The sequence below is a fragment of the Chelonoidis abingdonii genome, chromosome 2, assembly GCF_003597395.2.
Source record: "Chelonoidis abingdonii isolate Lonesome George chromosome 2, CheloAbing_2.0, whole genome shotgun sequence".
Lineage (NCBI taxonomy): Eukaryota > Metazoa > Chordata > Testudines > Testudinidae > Chelonoidis > Chelonoidis abingdonii.
Window position 1 is genome coordinate 76,545,425 of NC_133770.1, and position 20,526 is coordinate 76,565,950.

Genomic DNA, 20,526 nt, shown 5'->3' on the forward strand with positions numbered 1-20,526 from the left:
GGTAAGACTCAGAGCTTCTGGGTCTTGGGGTCCCTCCAGGGAAATTTTGGGGGACGAGAGCGAGGCAGGTGCTGTAATTCCTGTCTGGTGGCAGTGAGATAAGATCCAAGCTGGTAATTAAGCTTGGAGGTTCATGCTAGGCACCCACATTTTGGACGCTAAGGTCCAGATTTGGGAGAAAGGCTTATGATAACTGCTATATTTGTTTAGGCTCTCCTTGTGTGGCTATAATAAATAACTTTTATGGTTAAGCTGGTTGCTTCTCTCTCTCTCTCTGAACTTTACTCCTTTGTGTTTTTAGCTTCCCCATTTACTCTGCAGCAATGCTTCTTTTACGTAAGCTAAAGATCCCTGTAGTACCCCCAAAATACTGTGGGGTTTGCTCATCAAGTGGGTTAATACCAGAACAATTGTAATGTGAAAGTGGGGATAGGGACATGCTGAACCTGAGACATACGAGGGTGGCAGCTTGAATATGCGGCTCGACCCAGACTACTGAGTCCAGAGGCATATAAGGGTGGCAGCCTGGAAGTGCTGTTCAACCCAGCCTGCTCAGGCTTACTCTATTTCTGTGCAGTACCTTTGGCACATAAAGGTGGCAGCTTGAAAGTGCTGCTTGAGCCATCCCACTGAGTCCAGGGAAAAATAAGGGATTAGCTTGAAAGTGCTGATTGACCTGGTCCACTCAGACTTGTGTGTGTGTGTGTGTGTGTGTGTGTGTGTGTGTGTGTGTGTGTGTGTGTGTGTGTGTGTGTGTGTGTGTGTGTGTGTGTGTGTTCGTTCATCCATCCGGTTCTGGGGCTGGAGGAACCCAGCCTGGGGAACCTAGGTCCTGCAGGACAGCTCCATTGGAAGGGGACTTGCAAGAACTGAGAAGTAGAGCTCCGTATGAAAACACAAGTGAACACAAGCAGTACATTAACAGAATTACAGAACCACCTGACCCCCCAGAAGAGTAACCCTAATAAATGAGCGTACCCCAAAGTAACAGGCAAATCTGGTAACAGTTGCCGCTTCAAATTACCAAAGCTTTCCATTAAGAAAGAAATTATTCCTCATCAGCTCTGATAAACAGGAGAGCTTGGAATTGCAGCTCCAGAGCCAAAGTGGTCCCCTTCTTTTAATTTATATCAAGCTAGGAATTTTGCACTAGCATAGTGTAACCACAGATATTTGTGGAAGGTTTTTGGACATATCACAAGGGTGAGCACAGAATAGACATGGGCTTGAAACAACTGAGGGTACCTCTATACTTTGAGCTGGGGGTGTGATTTCCAGCTTGAGGAGACATATTTGTGCTCGCTCCTATCCAACTAGTGCCCTAAAAATAGAGTACAACCATGGCAACACAAATAGGAGGGGCTAGCTGTCTTGAATTTCTACCTAATGTGTCTGCTGGGTACAGCTGGGGCAGGTAGCCCCTCCTGTTGCTTGCACTGCTCTGGCTATATGCTATTTTTAGTGCGTTAGCTAGATCAGAGCTAGTGCAGATATGTCTCCTCAAGCTGGAATTCATACTTGCCATCTGAAGTATAGACATACCCTGAGAGAAATCTGACAGTCAGCCAAGTTTGAAAATTGGGCACACGTGGGCTCAAAAAACAAAAGATTAAAGTCTATATTTGAGAACTTTTTAGTATTTTCTTTTTCAAAAAATGGGAGAAACTTCAATTACTTAAGAAAAATTAAACTTATAGGCCATAAAGGATAACTGTCAATAAAAGTGAATAACAGAAAAAGATACTCTCTTTCTAGAATAGGACATTAGATTAGTATAGATTTCTGAAACTGTAAAAGTTGTTTTTAAAAAGAAAGGCAACAAGCACATGCTTGGGAACTAAGAAAATATTAGGATAACGTTGGGACACATTTTAAGACTATGGTTTTCTTTGCCCTAAGAAATCTGCAAAACCATCAAATGATTTATTTGAAGAGACCTGTGATACTATGCCCCATATTCTTCATAGAGATATTGTTATATATATGATATGATTATGGCATAACTATGATGTATTTTATACAAGACAGGGCACGTGAGATATCATTGAAAAGGTTCTGATTTACTGAATATGATTATCCTATTTGTATGCATGTATCATTTTTGTATCTGAAGTTAAGAATATTGACTATAAACCTGTATTACAAATATGTTTACACTTGGGGAATGCCCACAAGGCAGAATGCAATCAGGCTAGACAGCTGGTTGGGAATGACCTTTAAGGAGAACAATAGGTCTTAGAAGAAGCTAATTGCCCACTGGGGAGCCTTCCTGAGGACACTAAAAACAGCCTCTGAGTTATGGCTCCTCTGACACTACAGGGGCATGTGACCAGATCACCTGGTACTGGACTCCATCTTGGAATACCAGTGTTTTTCCACTGACTAGGCATAGGAACCAAGAGGGGAGAGAAAGGGTTCCTGCCATATGCAAAGCTATTTAAGGCAGGGGAGTGACATCATTGTGGTTCTTCACTGACTCCTTACCCAAGAAGATTGCTGGAAACATCTGAGGAACAAAGACTGGACTAGGTGAGGAGGGCTGAACCCAGGCTAGAAGGATTTCTACCCTGTGAAAGGAAAACCTGGAGTTTCAAGCTGCAAGCAAGTGCAGCTTACCTTCAAGAATCTCTGCAAACTGCCTAAAACAACAATTAGAGTGAGAATTTGCTACTTATATCTAATCTCTTTATTATATTAAGATTTGCTAGGTAATTTGCTTTGATCTGTTTGCTATCCCTTAAAAATCTATCTTTTGTAGTTTATAAACTTGTTTTTGTTTTGTCTAAAACCATTGTGTGGAAATAATTGGGGGCAGAAAGCTGTTGCATATCTTCCTCCACACTGAGGGAGGGGGCAAATTTAATGAACTTATGCTGTACAGATCCCTGTGCAGTGCAAGACGGTATAATTTTGGGTTTACCCTCCAAAGGGGGGCGTGTGCTTATGGAATGGTGAGGTGCCTTAGCTGAGCCTTCCCATGCAGCACTGATTTCAGCATCTGTGTGGAGCTGCAGCTGGGTATGTCCCTACCTGTATGTGTGCTGAAGGGGGCTTGAACCTGTCACAGCAGTGCAGTGTAAAGGGAGCCCAGGTTGGTGAGTCAGGCAGGCTCAGTGGACCTGTGGACCCCAGTTCCAGATGGCCCCCTGTGGGGAGCCTGTCACAAGACCCTTTTTAGATGAATGGTAGTGCTAATCATAATTATTAGGATGTCAGCCACTTATGTACAAAGGCAGCTTCCACTGAAGCAAAATGACTTACAATTTTACTCATACTTCATAATGCCGAATTGTATCTTTTCTTGTCTTTTTGTGAGTGGGCAACTACAGTTAGGTCAATCACCGTTTTATTAAATAAAAGAAGGTAACAAAAAGTTTCAGATTAACTTTTGTCAGTGTCTTTTTGTAATACAAAAGTCACATGGGAAATGTTTAGCATTTCAAATGCCATCATTATCTACAGATCTTTTGGAAAAACTGCAGATGATCATTTTACTATGAGAGGATTTTGCATTTACAGGACTAGGACAGTGCATGCTGGTGAGAACACTATCATAATTTCACTCCCATATTTGTCCACTGTATTCTTATTCTATTTGTGTATATCTCTGGTAGTTGTTAGAAGCTGTTAGAGCAGGGGTGGGCAAACTTTCTCGCCCCAAGGTCCACATTGGGGTTGCAAAACTATGAAGGGCTGAGTAGGGAAGCCTGTGCCTCCCCAGACAGCCTGGCCCCCACCCCCTATCCAACCCCTCCCACTTCCCACCCCTTTACTGCCCCCCTCAGAATGCCCAACCCATCCAAACCCCCCTGCTCTTTGTCCCCTAACTGCCCCCTCTTGGGACCCCCTGCCCCTAACTGCCCCCTCTTGGGACCCCAGCCCCATCCAACCCCCATGCTCCCAGTCCCCTGATTGCTCTGACCCCTATCCACATGCCTGCCCCTTGACAAGCCCCCCAGGACCCCACGCCTATCCAACACCCTCTGTTCCCCATCCCTTGCCCCCTATCCATGCCCCTGCCCCGAGACTCCCATGCTTATCCAACTGCCCTCCCCCCCAGTCCCCTGACCACCCCCCAGAACCTCAGCCTCCTGTCCCCTGACTACCCCCTGGGACTTCCTATCCCTTATCCAACTCCCAGCCTCGGCCCCCTTATCATGCCGTTCAGAGCAGCATATCTGGCAGCCGCACCGCCCAGCTGGAGCCAGATACTCTGCCGTTCTGCTCTGGAGGAGCGCACAACCCCGCTGCCCAGAGGCTGCCAGTGCGGCGGCATGGGAACAACAGCAGGGAAAGGGTTGGATAAGCATTGGAGTCCCAGGGGAGCCTGTCCGGGGGCAGGGGATGGGGAACAGGGGCATGTCATGAAACATGTAAACAGATCCAGCAGGGGAGGGGCTCGGGTCCAGCCTCCCCAGCCACGAGCTCACGGGCCGGGCAGTTCAAAAGTTGTAGTTTAGATAGATCCTAAAGGGACCCTGGAGTCTTAGAGCTTACAGAGCTTTTTATTAAATTAATTAAAATGAGTGTAAAATGTCGACTGAAATGAATGTCTGAAAATTATTGGGGGGAAATATGTACAGTATAAAGAGACTTAAAAACTATATAAAATTATCCCCTGAAAAAATATTTACAAAACCAGTCATCATACTGGTTGATTTTTTAATAATTCAGCTAATCCCTTCGTCACAGGAATATCACATTCAACAGAAAGTGTATGTTGTGTGATATCTGCCTCTTATTACACACCTAAAGTGGACTAGTCTCCCAGGAAATATGTACACAGTGGTGTTATTTAAATACATATATCGCAATTCAAAGATCTGTTCAGAGTGTCTTGAATTCTGCAGTCAGAAAAGGACTTTAAGAATCTTTAATTATAGTAACACAGCTGTCCTGTGACACCTACAGTATAAAAATTTGCAGTGGAATTCACTCATTTTTGCCACAGAAATTGGCACTAACGCACTGTAGAATGCCCGGGGCTTTGGCTATAACTACTCGTTTGTCATTTATAAGTGGACTGCAATTATTAGAGCTTCACAGATTATTAGAAGCCACAACTCTCAATTGATGGGTTATATAAATTGTAAAAATAAATGTTAGATCATAGTCACAATTTTCTTTCCCCCACTCAGCAGGATAAAATTACAAACATTACATTTTGTAATCACACTGATAGCATTTCATATAAATATATATTGCAATTAGGATTTGTTCTTTTTATGCATCTTTTTATGCTGATTAGGTACAAACTTGCTGTGAGTAAAGCCTGTTATGCATTTTGGGGCATACCAAATGCTTTATGAATTGCACTGAATTATTTTTTAATTTTTAATACTTGTTTCAGGAATAATCTAATGAGACTTATAGAGACTAATGCAAGAGCTGATTTTTGTAGCAAGCTTCTCCCTGCTCCACTGTCTCATTCCTGAAGAATGTCATCAAGTACCACTTTTCACATTATAAAGAAAACATTACAATTATCTAATTAAGCTCAAGTTCTCATGTGCATAGTTGTCTGAACTGGTTTCATGCCTCTGGATTTTCAGAATTATCAGCTGCAGTTCTGACTAATTATAAGCACAAATGCAAGCATCAACACAAGAGCTCCAATATCACATAAAGAGCTTTTGGGAGACAAGAAACAGAAAATGTGCATTAAAATTCTAATTTACACTTATTATTCCTTCAGACACATCTTAGAACACATCTAAGACAACCACAGCAGACAATATACACCAAATACTAAAATTTGAAGTGGAAAACTTAATTTCAATGTGACTTCTGCTTAAATATTATATAAAACAAGGGTTGCTATTTAGTTCAATGATCAGAAGTATGTTTCTTCTTATGGAACACAAAATCTTACAAACTGTCAAGCTGTCAGTTTAAAATGAAATATTAAAGATAAATTATATTTGTAATTTGTGGCAAAGTTATATCCAAACTTATAAAAAATATTCTAACGGTTATCCTAGCATGTATTTGAAAGGCACATTGAAGAACTGATTCTTTTTTACCAGACGTTTTGCAGTGAATCAACTGCAATTTTTCATAAAATACTTTGTAAACAAGCCTTAGATCTGTAATCTTATGAATGGGTCAAAAAAGGAAATAGGCTTTTCTTCTTTTATGGAACAAGACCCCTATCACTTCAAAAGAACAAAAAGTTTTCACTTGTTGAGTAGCATATCTTTCTAAACGAATTTCATAAAGATTCTCTGTGCAAATAATGCACCTGCTGCGCCAGTCCACTAAATAACAGATGCTTATATAAAATGGAAACAGAAGCTGGGAAAATAGCAATATGGTGGAGGAGGAGCATCAACAAGAGCAAATCCGGTTATTTATAATTCTATAGTCAATTTGTCTTCTGTTTTAGCACATATGATAAGTTTAAGTAAGTTAAAGATAAGAGGATAAAAGGCCACAAAGTTAACTTTGTTCCCATGATGAATAATTCTTTTCTTAATTGTAAGAAAAACAGGCTGCCTTGCTTTTGCTTTTATGGATTCAAATTATCAAAATCCAAAATGTGAGTCTTTCACTAAACCCGTATTTCTAGAGATTCCTATCTCCATTGCAGATATAGGTGAAGGAGGTCCCAATTTTCTTTGATATTTCAAAGCAGATGGCAATTTACTTTCTCTTTTTAAACACAAACTAAGATCCCCAAATCTACAACAAGGTTCATATAAAGGGGACTCTTCACAGAGCACAAGATCAGGACTTATTTTAAAGTGCTGTAAATATAATAAAGAACAAATATTTCAATGAGCTGTTTTGGAACAATACTTACAATATAGACTCACATGTTTCATGACATACCATGCCTAAATATGGAGAAAGAAGACAAGTATGTATGACAAGTGGGTTTAAGCTGGGACTGAGGGTGGGGTGGATAAGGTTTAGGAGCAGAGTATCAGCTTTGTACCCCACAATCTGACCGCTGAACACAGTAAATGTCAAACTTCAGACTAGGAAGAAATTGTTTTAAACATCCTAACTGGCAAGGGACAAAACTGGATAAATGCCCAAATTGGATTCTCATGTGACCTTATGATGAAGGCGGCATTTTTTAAAATCTCTTAGAATTCTTCCTGTTCCAGGGGAATAAATTAGTGACACCATCAACTTTTCATCAGACATGAAGGGGAGAGACTCTACTCTGCATGCATATTGATATACAGTAATCAGCCAAAGCATATCTTTAATATTTTTATTAAATAATTTTAATATTTCACTTTTACCACACAATTCTACATCCACTAGTTCAATGACCGGACACCTAGATTTGTATGAAAATATATTTGTTTCATGCATATGCTTGACTTTAGATTTAGTAAGATCATTTCAACACAAGTTTTAAATTTCTGATTTTTCAAATTCCAATGGGTACATTTTATATTTTACATTCAAATATGCATTCTGATTTTGAGATAGGCTCTGTTGCTCATGTATTATACTCCATATGATAAGTTTATAATTCAACAAAGCTTCACATTAATCAGAATTACTTAGCAACCTACACTACATGTACCCAGGTAAACCAGATCTTTGAAATATTTGCCCTCTAAATAACCATCAGTTGCCTTGAAATTTTTCATAGTAGAGCCTAATAATGCATCCTGTAATGTTAAACATAATTTAAGCATAAAATCTTTGAAAATCCTTATACCACTTCTACTATTAAAATAAAATATGGAGAATATACCTGTCTTATATCTCCTTAGTATGTATCTGGACACATGGGAAAGAAAGGGTTACTTTCCATTCTAACTATGGTTCTTCAAGAGTTGGGATGCGCCACCTCCCATGTCCTCACTACATCCATGGACCTTATTTGGCACCAATTTTTTCCAGTGCTAAAGTCATCCTTGAGTGCCCATCTTTAGAAATTAAGATGGCTCTGTATATTGACAGGTTAGATAGCTAATCTGACGTTGATCTAGGCATATTAGGACAAGGAGACTCTGCTGCCTGTTGGTGCAGGTTCAGGTTGTGAAGGCCCCACACACTGAGCAGCACTCACAGGAAGGAGCTTCCCCCAAGCAGAACAAGTAGTAGATACACACATATATCTGAGAACATGGAGCAAGACTAGACACCACTTTATTTTTCCTTTCTTATCTGAGACTTGGAGGCATGGTTGGCCAGCACCAAATGATCTGATGACTTTAGGTCCAGAAAAAAAAAGTCCAACACCACAAATTACCTGCCAGTTACTATCCAACTAACTAACAAACAGTTTAGCTGTAGAAATCAAGGGACTTTTGTATCAAACACCCCAGAAGTAGCTCCAGACATGAAGAAATGGTCTCTATATCTCTGGTTGGCTGGTTAGGGCCACATGACTCTTTTATAACATTGCCAGAGAGACAATTTGTGTGGCTCCAGCAGGCACTGTTTTTCCCTGAAGGTCAATGGCACCAGAGGACAAAACAAACAAACAAAATGTTAAGTACATTAGAAGCAAGAAGCCTGCCAAACAGTCAGTGGGTCCACTGGATGATTGAGGTGCTAAAGGAGCACTCAAGGAAGACAAGAAGTTGCAGAGAAGCTAAATGAATTCTTTGCATCAGTCCTTCACTGCAGAGATTGTGAGGGAGATTCCCATGCAAGAACCATTCTTTTTCAGTGACAAATCTGAGGAACTGTTCCACACTGAGGTATTGATAGAGGGTGTTTTAGAACAAATTAATAAATTAAACAGTAAGAGAAGGTTATTCACCTTGTATAGTAACTGAGGTTCTTTGAGATGTGGGTCCCTGGGGGTATTCCCCCAAGAAGGAATTCAAATATGAAATTGGAGAACTACTAATTGTGATATGTAACTTATCATATAAATCAGCCTCTATACCAGATGACTGGAAGATAGCTAATGTAATACTGATTTTAAAAAAGGCTCCAGGGTGATCCTGGCAATTGCATGCTGGTAAGCCTAACTTCAGAACCAGGCAAATTGGTTGAAACTATAGTAAAGAACAGAATTATCAGACACATAAATGAGCACGTTTTATTGGCGAAAAGTCAACACTGCTGTTGTGAAGAAAAATCAAAAAATTCTTTGAATGGGTCAACAAACATGGATAAGGGTGATCAGGTGCATATAGTGCACTGGGACCATCAAAGGCTCTTAAGTAAAGTAAGCAATAATGGGATAAGAGCCTCTCATGGATCAGTAACTGGTTAAAAGACAGGAAACAAAGGGTAGGAATAAATGGTCAATTTTCAGAATAGAGAGAGGTAAATAGCAGACTCCCATAAGGATTTATATTGGAACCAGCGCTGTTCAACACATTCCTAAATGAACTGGGAAAAGAGATAAACAGTGAGGTGACAAAGTTTGCAGATGACACATAATTACTCAAGATAGTTAAGTCCAAAGATGATTCAGAAGAGTTACACAGGGATCTCACAAAACCGGGTGACTGGGCAACAAAACAGCAGATGAAATTCAATGTTGAGAAATGCAAAGTAAGGCACATTGGAAAACACAATTCCAACATACATACAGAATGATGAGGTCTAAATTAGCTGTTACCTTTCAAGAAAGAGATCTTGGAGTCATTGTTGATAGTCCTCTGAAAACATCCGCTCAATGTGAAGCAGCAGTAAAAAAGGCTAATATAATGTATCATAATGAACCATTAGGAAAGGGATAGATAAGAAGATATTCAGTGCTGCTATATAAATCCTTGGTATGCCCACACATTGAATACTGGTGCAGTTTTGGTCGCCCCAACCAAAAGAAGAAATATTAGAATTCAAAAAGATACAGAGAAGGGCAACAAAAATGATTAGGTTATGGAACAGTTTCCATCTGAGAAAAAATTAAAGAGACTAGGACTGTTTAGCTTGGAAAAGAGATGACTAAAGGGCAACATGATAGAAGTCTATGAAATCATGAATGGTGTGGAGAAAGTGAACAAGGAAGTGTCATTTACCCCTGCACATAACACAAAAACCAGGGGTCATCCAATGTAATTAACAGGCAGCAGGTTTACAACAAACAAAAGGAAGCACTTGTGCACACAATGAACAGTCAGCCTGTGAAACTCATTTCCAGGGATGTTGTGAGCCCAAAACTATAAGTGGGTGGAAAAAGAACTAGATATGTTCATGGAGGATAGGTCCATCAATGGCTATTAGCCAGAAAGTCAGAGTCACAAGCTCATGCTCTGGATGTCCCTAAGCCTCTGAATGCCAGAAGCTGGGACTGGATGACAGGGGATGAATCACTCAATAATTGCCCTGTTCTGTTCATTCCCTCTGAGGCATCTGGCATTGGCCACTGTAGGAAGATAGGATACTAGACTAGATGGACCATTGGTCTGACCAGGTATAGCCGTTCTTATGTTATTATACCATAGAAGAGAATATGCTGAGGCCACCTCAAAGAAGCAACTTTCTTCTTATCTTTTTCAATTAAATCTTTTGGCACTGACAAGTCCAGAATTCTGCTTTTAGCACTACTCTACTGCAAAATGCATTTGCAACCATACTGGAAAATTGGTTCTGAAGAACTAAGATGTATATTTCCTGCAAAGTTCACAGCAGGGAAAAAATACTTGAAAAATTCCATGTGTTGGAGATAATGAAAAATGAGCTACTCTCCTTTCTCAGATGTATAGATTTAGTAATGGAGGAAAGTAGGTGTGTGGACTTGCACCCACACAGAGTGCAAGATACCTTGGGAATATAATGGGCCAATCCCACAGATCTTGGTCATATTCACTTAGTAGCAATCCCTCTGCATACCTTCCATCCTTCCCCTGCCAAGAACTGGCAGCATGACTAGGATTACTGCCATTAGCTTCCAGCAGTTTGCCACATAAATTAATGTACGTGGCTATGAAAGAGAACCTCTGTCCCATTCTGGCCAACTAGACGCCTTCCATAATGTAGATTTGTAAAACAAATATTGTAGCCACCTACGAGGTGATGGGGGAAGCATCCGAAGCAGCAGACAGCATCACTCCTGGAAGCGGTGAGAAGGCTGCTAACAGCTCTGCAAGCAGACGAGTGATGAACATGGAATTCAGTGCTCAAAGTTGGTTTAAACTGAGCTCCTCAGTAGTGCTCCCAATGCTCACCTCCTCCTCCCTCTCCCAACTCTGTGCTCCAGATTGCCCCCTCCACATTCCCCCAGCATTCCCCCAGCTGCCTGAGATCCATGCAGGAGAGAGCAAAGGTGCTCTTATCAACCCCTCCCCTACAAATGCCTATGTCATCACTAGGGAGGAGGATGTGTGTTTCTCTTTTGATTCTCCCAGGCTGCCTCCTATTTCTCTTGGGGAGCACAGGTGCTCCTTTGCAGAATCCCCCTTGCAGAATCCCCCATCCAGATGTCTATCCTATTTCTGGTGGTGATTATCCTCCATTCAAAATTCTTTTTGGGGCGAGCCACAAACATTCCTCTTCCTTCCTATCCCACCAGTCTTTCTTGTGGTGGCTGCTCCATGTATCAGATGTCTGGCTTGTCATGCTGATTCACCTGTGGCTGGTGCAGTGGCTGGCCCCTGGCCCCTTAATGAGAAAGCACAAACCCACCTACGTAAAGGATAGACCATTTTCTTGGGGTGAGGGGAGGGGGAGAGAGAGAGAGGATGAAGAGAGAAGAGGAGCAAGGCCACTAAAAATCCAAAGTTAATGTTTTTTTAAGACATGATTGGTCATTTATTCCCTGGCCCTCACTTCTTTAAACTCCAGAGAGTAGGAGGACTTTTGGCTAGTAGTAGTGAGTGTTTGGAAGGAACTGGTTTACTGGCAAACAGTTACAGCTCTTTAAGTACAATTAAGACTCAGTGTGCTGGACTCAGCTGAAAAGAGACAGAAAGAGAATAGAAGGGAGGGAAGAACCTTTGCCCAAACCAACAACAGACTGTGGCAGGTGAGCACAGCCTATACTATTCTGTTGCAAAGCTCAGAAATCTGGCCATAGTGAACAAGGAAGCAATTCATCAAAAGTCACACTCCAAACTGAACTACTTTATTTGTGTGAAAGCATGAACTGATCACTAATGACACAGAAAAACACCAAACACAACATTGGGAAGACATCAAAAAAGAAAGCATCATGAGGTTGCTTATTCACATACACAGCCACTGGAGACTGGGATGGCACAGCATGTGCTGGGCAACAGAGCACAGAGGAAAGGAACAGAATAGAAAAACTGCCAGGATACCAGATGGATGACATCAGTGACAGGAAAGTGGAGAGAGTGAAAGAAAAGGAACTACAGGTCAGATGTCACAGTAACATGTAGCTCATCTGAATGTTGATTCTCTGCCATTAGCAGGGGGGGAAAAGAATAATTAATGGCATTAAGCAAATATCAGTAAAATTAGCGTTAGGAGAAAGAAGACATTTACAAGCTCAGAAAATATTTGGATGAAATGACTATTTCTATCTGGTGGAAAGTTGCTAATTCATATCTCATTTATTCTCTGTCACAAAAGGATCACAAATTTAAAAATCTCACATCAAAGAGGCAAAGGATTAAATGACAATTCTGTCACCACTGACATTACTGATATGCAATGCATATACAAAGATAAAAGCAATCACATACTTCTCAGAGAGACAAAACTCTGTTGAATTGGTAGATTAGTAAACTTCCTTTTCAAACTAGTGGATTAAACTCACCATCTGTTCAGCAAAATTATTGTGTTCTACTTGTTTCATATTTTAAATAAGTTAAAGCAAATCTTTAGAATCTGGAGGGATATGGATGAGCAGGATGGGGGTAAGGGTGGGATGTGAGAGAGAGAGACTGTGTGTGTCTGTGAGAAAGAGAGAGAGAGAGAGAAAGAGAACTGACCTTAAATGCAACTTCTCTTTTGTCAACAAAGCTCAGACTATGACTTTGTAAAACTCATACATTGAGTTACATTGACTAAAAGAACTCTGCTGGAATCCAGAGTTGGAAGACACCTACTAGGCCATCTAGTCCATTTCCCTAACAGTGCAGGACGGTTCCCTATCAGACGTTTTCTAATGTTCTGTCCTGTCTAATGTTAAGTATGCCTAGTGATAGAACATCTAGCATTTCCTAGGAATATTATTCTGCAGGCAAATACAGCAAGCAAGTCTACCGACATTTACCCTTTCTTCATTACACCTCTTCATTCTTGGTCTTGTTCCCTTGTTGTATAATCTAAATCAGGGGTTCTCAAACTTCATTGCACTGTGGCCAAAGCTTGAGCCCACCTGAGCCCCGCCGGCTTGTGCGGGGGAGGAGGAGAGGCAAAACTGAAGCCCAAGCCCCACCACGCTGGGGAGAGGAAGCCAAAATCCAAGGGCTTCAGCCCCAGCTTTGTCAATTTGTCAATATCTTTCTGGTAATGTCATGTCCATAATGAAAGGCAAAGTTCCAGGTGCGGTTGCATCAGAGCTGTAAAGAGAGACAATTACGTCCCTATTTTGAGATATGCTGGTTTTGTTTATTCTACCTCAAGTTGCATTGGCCTTTTGACTGCCATATCACACTGCTTACTTATGATGAAGTTACCATTCACTTTCACTATTACATTTCATTTGGTATCACAGCTTTGAAGGTTTCTCCCTCCAAGGGAATGGCTGTATTTTCAATTATTTTCCCCCAGTATAAATGTTTCTTGGTTTAAGTTGAATCTTATTTTATTATACTCTACCCATGTGAAAGGAAGGACGGTCCAGTGGTTAGGGTACTAGTACAGGCCTTCTGAGAATTGGGTTCAATTCCCTGCTCCACTACAACATCCTGTGTGATCTTGAGCAAGTCACTTTGCCTCTCTGTGCCTCTATTCCACACTTATAACATAAGAATAAATAGCGCTTCCCTACTTTAGAGGGATATCATCAGGATAAATACATTCAAGAGTGGAAGGCACTGAGATGCTACACTGCTGGGGGCCTACTGCTCTATACTTGATTTGCCATCATCATCATATCAATATCTTTGTGTGTGCGCGTGTGTGTGTGTGTGTTTGAAAAAGACAGATGGTAAGCATATAGGAAAAGAAAGATAATTTTCCATACCCGTTCAGTTTTTATCACCTCTTCTAGGAACGCCTTCAAGAGATACAGATGATAAAGATTCTGTCAGTACTAACTTGGGCCAGATTGTTTCTGGTACCTTAGTCTAATGAAAGGCTCCATAGCTCATTATCAGTCCTCAAAGACATCCAGTTCCTCAATTTTTAATACATTAAATACAAGCACATTAGTTTAATATATTTTGTATTCAAAACATATATATTGCTGGAGATTTGAATTCAAGGACATAATCAATTTAAAGGAATTTAATTAGCATGATCGTTCAAAGAACCAGAATAGAAAAACATAACAATTACAGAACATAATTATATAAGCCTCACTCTCTACACATAGGGTCACGTATAAAACAATGTCTGCTGTTGCTTCATGATGCTAAAAAAAGTGCTTTTACAATTCCCCAAGCAAACTGATCCAGTACTTCCTCTTGCAAGTCAGACCTGAATACAAACATGTATACATATAGCAGTATTTTTTTCATATCACCTCAGATGCTACATATAATCCATATTTAACATATTTGCATCAGATACAACTTATGTTGACATTTATTAATTTGTTTCTGTACTGTATTCGTCCAAGAAGTGCCTTGTATTTCAAACTACCCAAAACTATTATCCTACCAATTCAAAAGAAAACAGTTTCTGCCACTCTCAAATGACACTGCTGTATTTCTCTTCCCTCTCTCTCTTTTTCTGTGGGGACTATACTGCTGCTGCTGCTGCTATATGCATTGCCAGCATTCTGATTATATTATAGCCTTTCACCTTTCTTATAAGTTATTAAAACAACCCAGTCCTAGTACTGACAAAGTCTTTAGGATAGAAGTACTGTTTAATGACTTATGTGAAATGACTTGAGGAGCTCATCTAGTTCCTCATGGATAGGTTTCCATATAAAAAAACCCACTGTAACAGTTGGCACAACTGGTTCCCTTGAAGCATCCAGTGCCTTCATCTCCTTGCAAGTCCTACTAACATTCATACATAATCCCAACATCGTAAAGAGTTCAATGCCCTTTTAAAGAGGAATTATTATATAACTCCACTACATAGCTTCAGTATGAAGAAAGCAGTCACCAGTTGCTGCCTTCTCTTCCTGATTGAAGATAAGGCAAGGACCATTGCAGCAATGATTGCTGGTGAAGAGCAGAAGAGAAGCTGACAAGTGGTGTCGCAGAAGACCACATGCTGGGACACTGCAATAGGGAAATGGAATTTCACCCTGCTGCCTCTTTCTAAGATCCAGATGGGAGAGGACCACCAGAGTCTAAACACTGATTTGTGTTTGGGGGTATCAAGGTGAGGAGACACACGCATAAACATCTAGGTACAATCAATATTTTAAAACTAAACGCAATATCTTTAAACCTTCAAATGATTAAACAGAAACTCACAGAGAATGCTCAAATAGAAATTTAAGATGAATTGTTAAAGGCCCAATTGACAGATCTAACTCAGCTATGTTTGGGAGAGGAAAGGAAAGGTTGAAGGCAGCTGTACACCATTATACCTCAATGATCCTGGAGACACCTGGGGGTTTGGTCCCAGGCACAAATCAGAGCAGCCTAAGAACTGCTCTAACTTGTGACTGGCTGCAACTGCCCCATACAGGCTGTTCCAGAAACTGGGGATTGCTGGAGCCCTATAGCTCTTCAGCAACACCTCGTTTGTCCAGTCATGACCCTACATGCCTTCTGCAAGAGATGGAAAGAACTGGTGTAGATCCAGCTATACCAGCACACCACCAATCATAGATTCTTGCATTCTTAGGGAATTTTTGGGTAACCAGCTAAGCAAGTTTTCCAGTTGCTCATCCACCACCACCACCACCACCACACACACACACACACACACACACACACAGCTGTACTAGAGTTCAGGATATGGACCTGAATGTTTAATGATGTTTAAAATCAGTCACAGGGACTCACTCCTGGATGCCATTTTAAATTTGGGGGTTTCTGAAGAATGAATTTCAACTACCATTACAGCTGCAAAAGGTTCACAAGTCAAAGTGGTAACAAGAATTGAAGTCAATAGCAGACAACAAATGTTTACACTGCAATTTTAAAGCCCCACAATCCGAGCCCTAGTCAGCTGACACAAGCCAGCTGTGGATGTTTTATTTCAATGTAAACATACCTGAAAAGGTCTGATAGAGGTAGCTAAGAGTATCACAGTGTTAGACTTCAGAACTTACAGTGTGCAGTATTTATATCCTGCTTATTTGTCATTTACTTACAGTTTTCTTTTGTTTATTTCCTGTGTCAAATAAATTTTGCTTTATTTACAATAGTTGTAAGTGGTAATAAGATTTGCTGAAAGTTCCCAAGGGAAGGAAACCAATTTCTGACATTAAGGAAGTTGGATGCTTGAGCATCAGATGACAAGTGAGTGCATAGCGGGGTATTGCAACAAAGCTAAAATAGGTCAGTCTGGGAATATGGAATGTTTGGAAAGTGCAAAGTTCCCACTCCAGTTACTATAAACATATTCCATTAATAAAAAATATAAGGAAATGAGCTAGAAAATCTTAGTAGAGTTTTGTTCAGAAGTCAGACTGCAAAACACAATTTATGGAATCTCCAACCCAGAAATGAAATACCAATACTAGGAAGATGAACAATTCTTTCATTAATTCTTGATGCTCGCTTTTCCAGCAATATCAGCAGCAATTCCTAACTTATTTGGCAGCCTTGGGAATCAATCCACAGCACGTCAACTACTACTAGCTGAAAACTGGGTTTGTGCTTTCTGTAATATCTTCTGTAACGTAGAATGACACTGAAACCTGCTCACTTTTGTTCAAAATACAACAGCTTTTGAGAATGGGTATGTTTGTGATTTGTGATGTACATCATGAAACAGAAAATCTTTTAATACTCTGCATTGCAAGCATTTACTTCTGTTAGGGAGTATTTGACATGCATCTAATCATCTCAGTTACATGTACTCTTCACATTTTGAGTTGAACCTTTTGGATAGGATCCACTCACCATTCCATTAGCTGGAGATATTAAAATGGTAGACCGTACGGCAAGGTAATCTTGTTGAAATTTTGGTAATCTGATTGGTATTATAATGTAACACAAAATGGTTCCTCATTTTGATTTTTCCTCAAATAGAGATGCCAAAAGAAACGGCAGCTCATCTGTCAGAGAGAATGCATTGACTAAAGCAACAAATTTTTAGAGTTGTCATTCACATATTTAAGCAAAACTGTGAAATTACTGATAATCATACAGCTGAGAAAACATGAAGAAAGGAATTTCCAACTAGCTTCTTAATCTCTTAGTGTCAAGATATCCTAGTGTGAAATACAATAGAATCCCACTATAGGGACTGACAAGGGTAATCCATGTTTTGATCATAACCAAAGGGGGATCACTACAACCAGTCTATCAAACACTGAAGTTCCCAAATGCAGGCATGCAGTGAAGCAAAAATGTCCATCCTGCAATAAGAGAGCAAGTTCTACTAAGTATTTTAATGCCAATCAAGGTAATGAGCTCAAAGTGGTACTCCCACATGCTATACCACTATTTACATGAGTGGCCAACTCGAAGGTGTGTCATTCTTGCCTATCTTTGGAAGGATCAAAGAACATTTAAAACAACAACAACCACCTCCAAGTTGATTTTACAACCAAATGCTGACTGATCAGCATAAATCAAATCCAGCAGCACCAACTGGAAATGCCTTTTGGAACATAACTTTTTTATCTGTATAATGTAACTGATCACTACACATCACAATCACTAAAACCAAATTCCGTTTTGTGAGCACACATTGTTCCATTCAAAAACTTCTTTCATATTTCAGTCACAGAAAAATAACCATGAAGACAGAAGTCATCGTACTTGTAGGTTCTATAATTATTTTATTCTTACCAGGAGTAGAGAATAGTTCCCACAACTGATGTGAGTTTGCTGTTTTCTTGCTTCTGCTTTGCAAGACCAAAGTCAGCTACAATACAGAAAAAAAAAAGATTTACACGTAATTAAAATTTTCCTGGGACAGGCATAGCTCCTTAAATTTTGTGTGTTAGGGTGACAATTAATGTATGTTCAAACAGCTGGAAAGTTTTTTCTCTCTTACACTTTGCTGCAATGTACCATACCATCTGCTGATCTTCCACACCTATCTGCACTGATTAATGACACACATTTTAATCAGATACACCAGATTAAAAAAAAAAAAATTCAGAAAAATATTTTGGTGACTGCTGATGCAAAATGTAATACCGATTCCCAGTTTTCAGATTTCCATCAGTGTACCATTCAGTTGCTACGATCATGAAATATATATTAGAAATAATCTAATAAAGTATATGAAAAAGCACCAGGAGATAAATGCCTAAACAAATAGAAAAATAAATTAAACAATGGATGCAATTATTTAGCAACTCTTGCTTTATTCTAAACCATAATAAATGATTCAGCCGCAGCTGAAGTACATTTTTCAGAAGCCAATGAAGAAACTTTAGTCTTATCACATGACAAAAATTGTTGATTTAATATTGTCATATAGTTATGCAAATACTCATAGCCACTGTGAAATTATCAAGTGTATGTCGTTCGTACAAACAAGACACATACATCATTAAGAATCCCTACTTTCTCACTGAAGTTCCACATCATAAACTTGCAATCTCATTAGTTAAAAGCTATAGAACTATTGTGATACAACAGCATTTAAAAGACATAACTGCTCTTCATTAAACCAAACAACAGAAAGCATCAATACACCTCAATTAACAATAGACTGCTAACCAAAGTTCAGAATGTTCTGTTATTTTATTAATTTGCAAGACTTAAAATGGTAAATAATCTTAATATTGTTTAAAATATTTGTATATATTGAGGCCTGTAACCTACAAAGCCTTTTTGCACATGCTTAGCTTTAAGCAGGTGAGGAGTCCCAAAGAGCATTAAAGTTAAGCATGTGCTTAAGTCTAAGCAGGATCAGGGCCAAAGTAAGGTTAGCTTAAATTTTAGTTCCTGTTGAGCATTCTGCCCTTCATTGTTCCCCATTATTTACATACTTAATTTTTGGCTATTCTAGTAACAATAAAATACATAAATAACAATGTTAAAATCCATGTTACTTAAACTTTTCTCTCCCTAGTTTGGTATTTTGCACTCTGGAAAAATTCTTCCCATCCTCAGGAAGGCTTTTGTTTTCTTTTTTTCTCCTTCCAACTGTGACAATATCTATCATTTTTTGTTTTGCTTTGTTTTCAAAAAGTTGAATCATAAGTTGTATCATTCTTGATTCAGCTGTTCTGGTGGGAAACTTGAAGCAGGATTGGACCCTGCCATGTGTAAAGCTGTTAAACTTTAGTGTTATGCTTTGCTCTTTTTTCCCCTCTTCTGTGAACAGTGGGCCTTGTATGGCAATAACAGCTGTTCTTCCTTATCTCTAGGGCTCTACCAAATTCATGTCCATGAAAAACGCATCACGGACCATGAAATCTGGCCTTCCCCTGTGAAATCTGGTCTTTTGTGTGCTTTTCCCCTATGCTATACAGATTTCATGGGGGAGACCAATGTTTCTCAGATTGGGGGTCCTGACCCAAAAGGTTGTTGCAGGAGGGTCGCAATGTTATTTTAGGGGGATTACGGTATTGCCACCTTTACTTCTGTGCTGCCTTCACAGCTAGGTGGCTGCAGAGCGATGGCTGTTGGGTGGGCACCCAGCTCTGAAGGCAGCACCCTGCCAGCAGCAGTGCAGAAGTAAGGGTGGCAATACCCTACAAAGCCATCCTTACTACTTTGCTCCTGCTGGCGGTAGCTTTGCCTTCAGAGCTGGACACCCAGCCATCAGCTGCCACTCTCTAGCTACCCAGCTTTGAATGCAGTGCAGCCGCCAGCAGCAGCGCAAAAGTAAGGGTAGCTGTATCACAACCTTGCAATTCCCCCTTCAACTCTCTTTTGGGTCAGGACCCCTACAATTACAACACCATAAACTTTCAGATTTAAATAGCTGAAATCATGAAAATTATTATTTTTAAAATCCTCTGACTGAAATTGACCAAAATGGACCATGAATTTGGTAGGGCCCCTACTCATCTCCAAGAAGATGGATCACCCCCATTGGCTGGAGGTTTGGAACCATAACCACAATTCTTAGTGTGAGCATAGCAATACGATAACGAGGATAACGAGTCTTGTGGATAAAGGAGAAGCAGTGGATGTGGTATACCTAGACTTTAGTAAGGCATTTGATACAGTCTCGCATGATATCTTTATCGATAAACTAGGCAAATACAATTTAGATGGGGCTACTATAAAGTGGGTGCATAACTGGCTGGATAACCGTACTCAGAGAGTAGTTATTAATGGCTCCCAATCCTGCTGGAAAGGTATAACAAGTGGGGTTCCGCAGGGATCTGTTTTGGGACCAGCTCTGTTCAGTATCTTCACCAACGACTTAGATGTTGGCATAGAAAGTACGCTTATTAAGTTTGCGGATGGTACCAAA

The 20,526-nt window shown here is 40.0% G+C and overlaps 1 protein-coding gene across 2 annotated transcripts in view; it reads right to left on the reverse strand.

Annotated features, from left to right (window-relative positions):
• Positions 1 to 20,526, reverse strand: part of NEK10 (NIMA related kinase 10) — a 174,724-nt gene that overhangs the window by 75,104 nt on the left and 79,094 nt on the right. For both annotated transcript variants that reach the window (XM_032789290.2, XM_032789285.2), the window contains exon 22: positions 17,934 to 18,009. In XM_032789290.2, the coding sequence (XP_032645181.1) occupies positions 17,934 to 18,009 (76 nt within the window). The remainder of the gene's footprint in view (positions 1 to 17,933; positions 18,010 to 20,526) is intronic.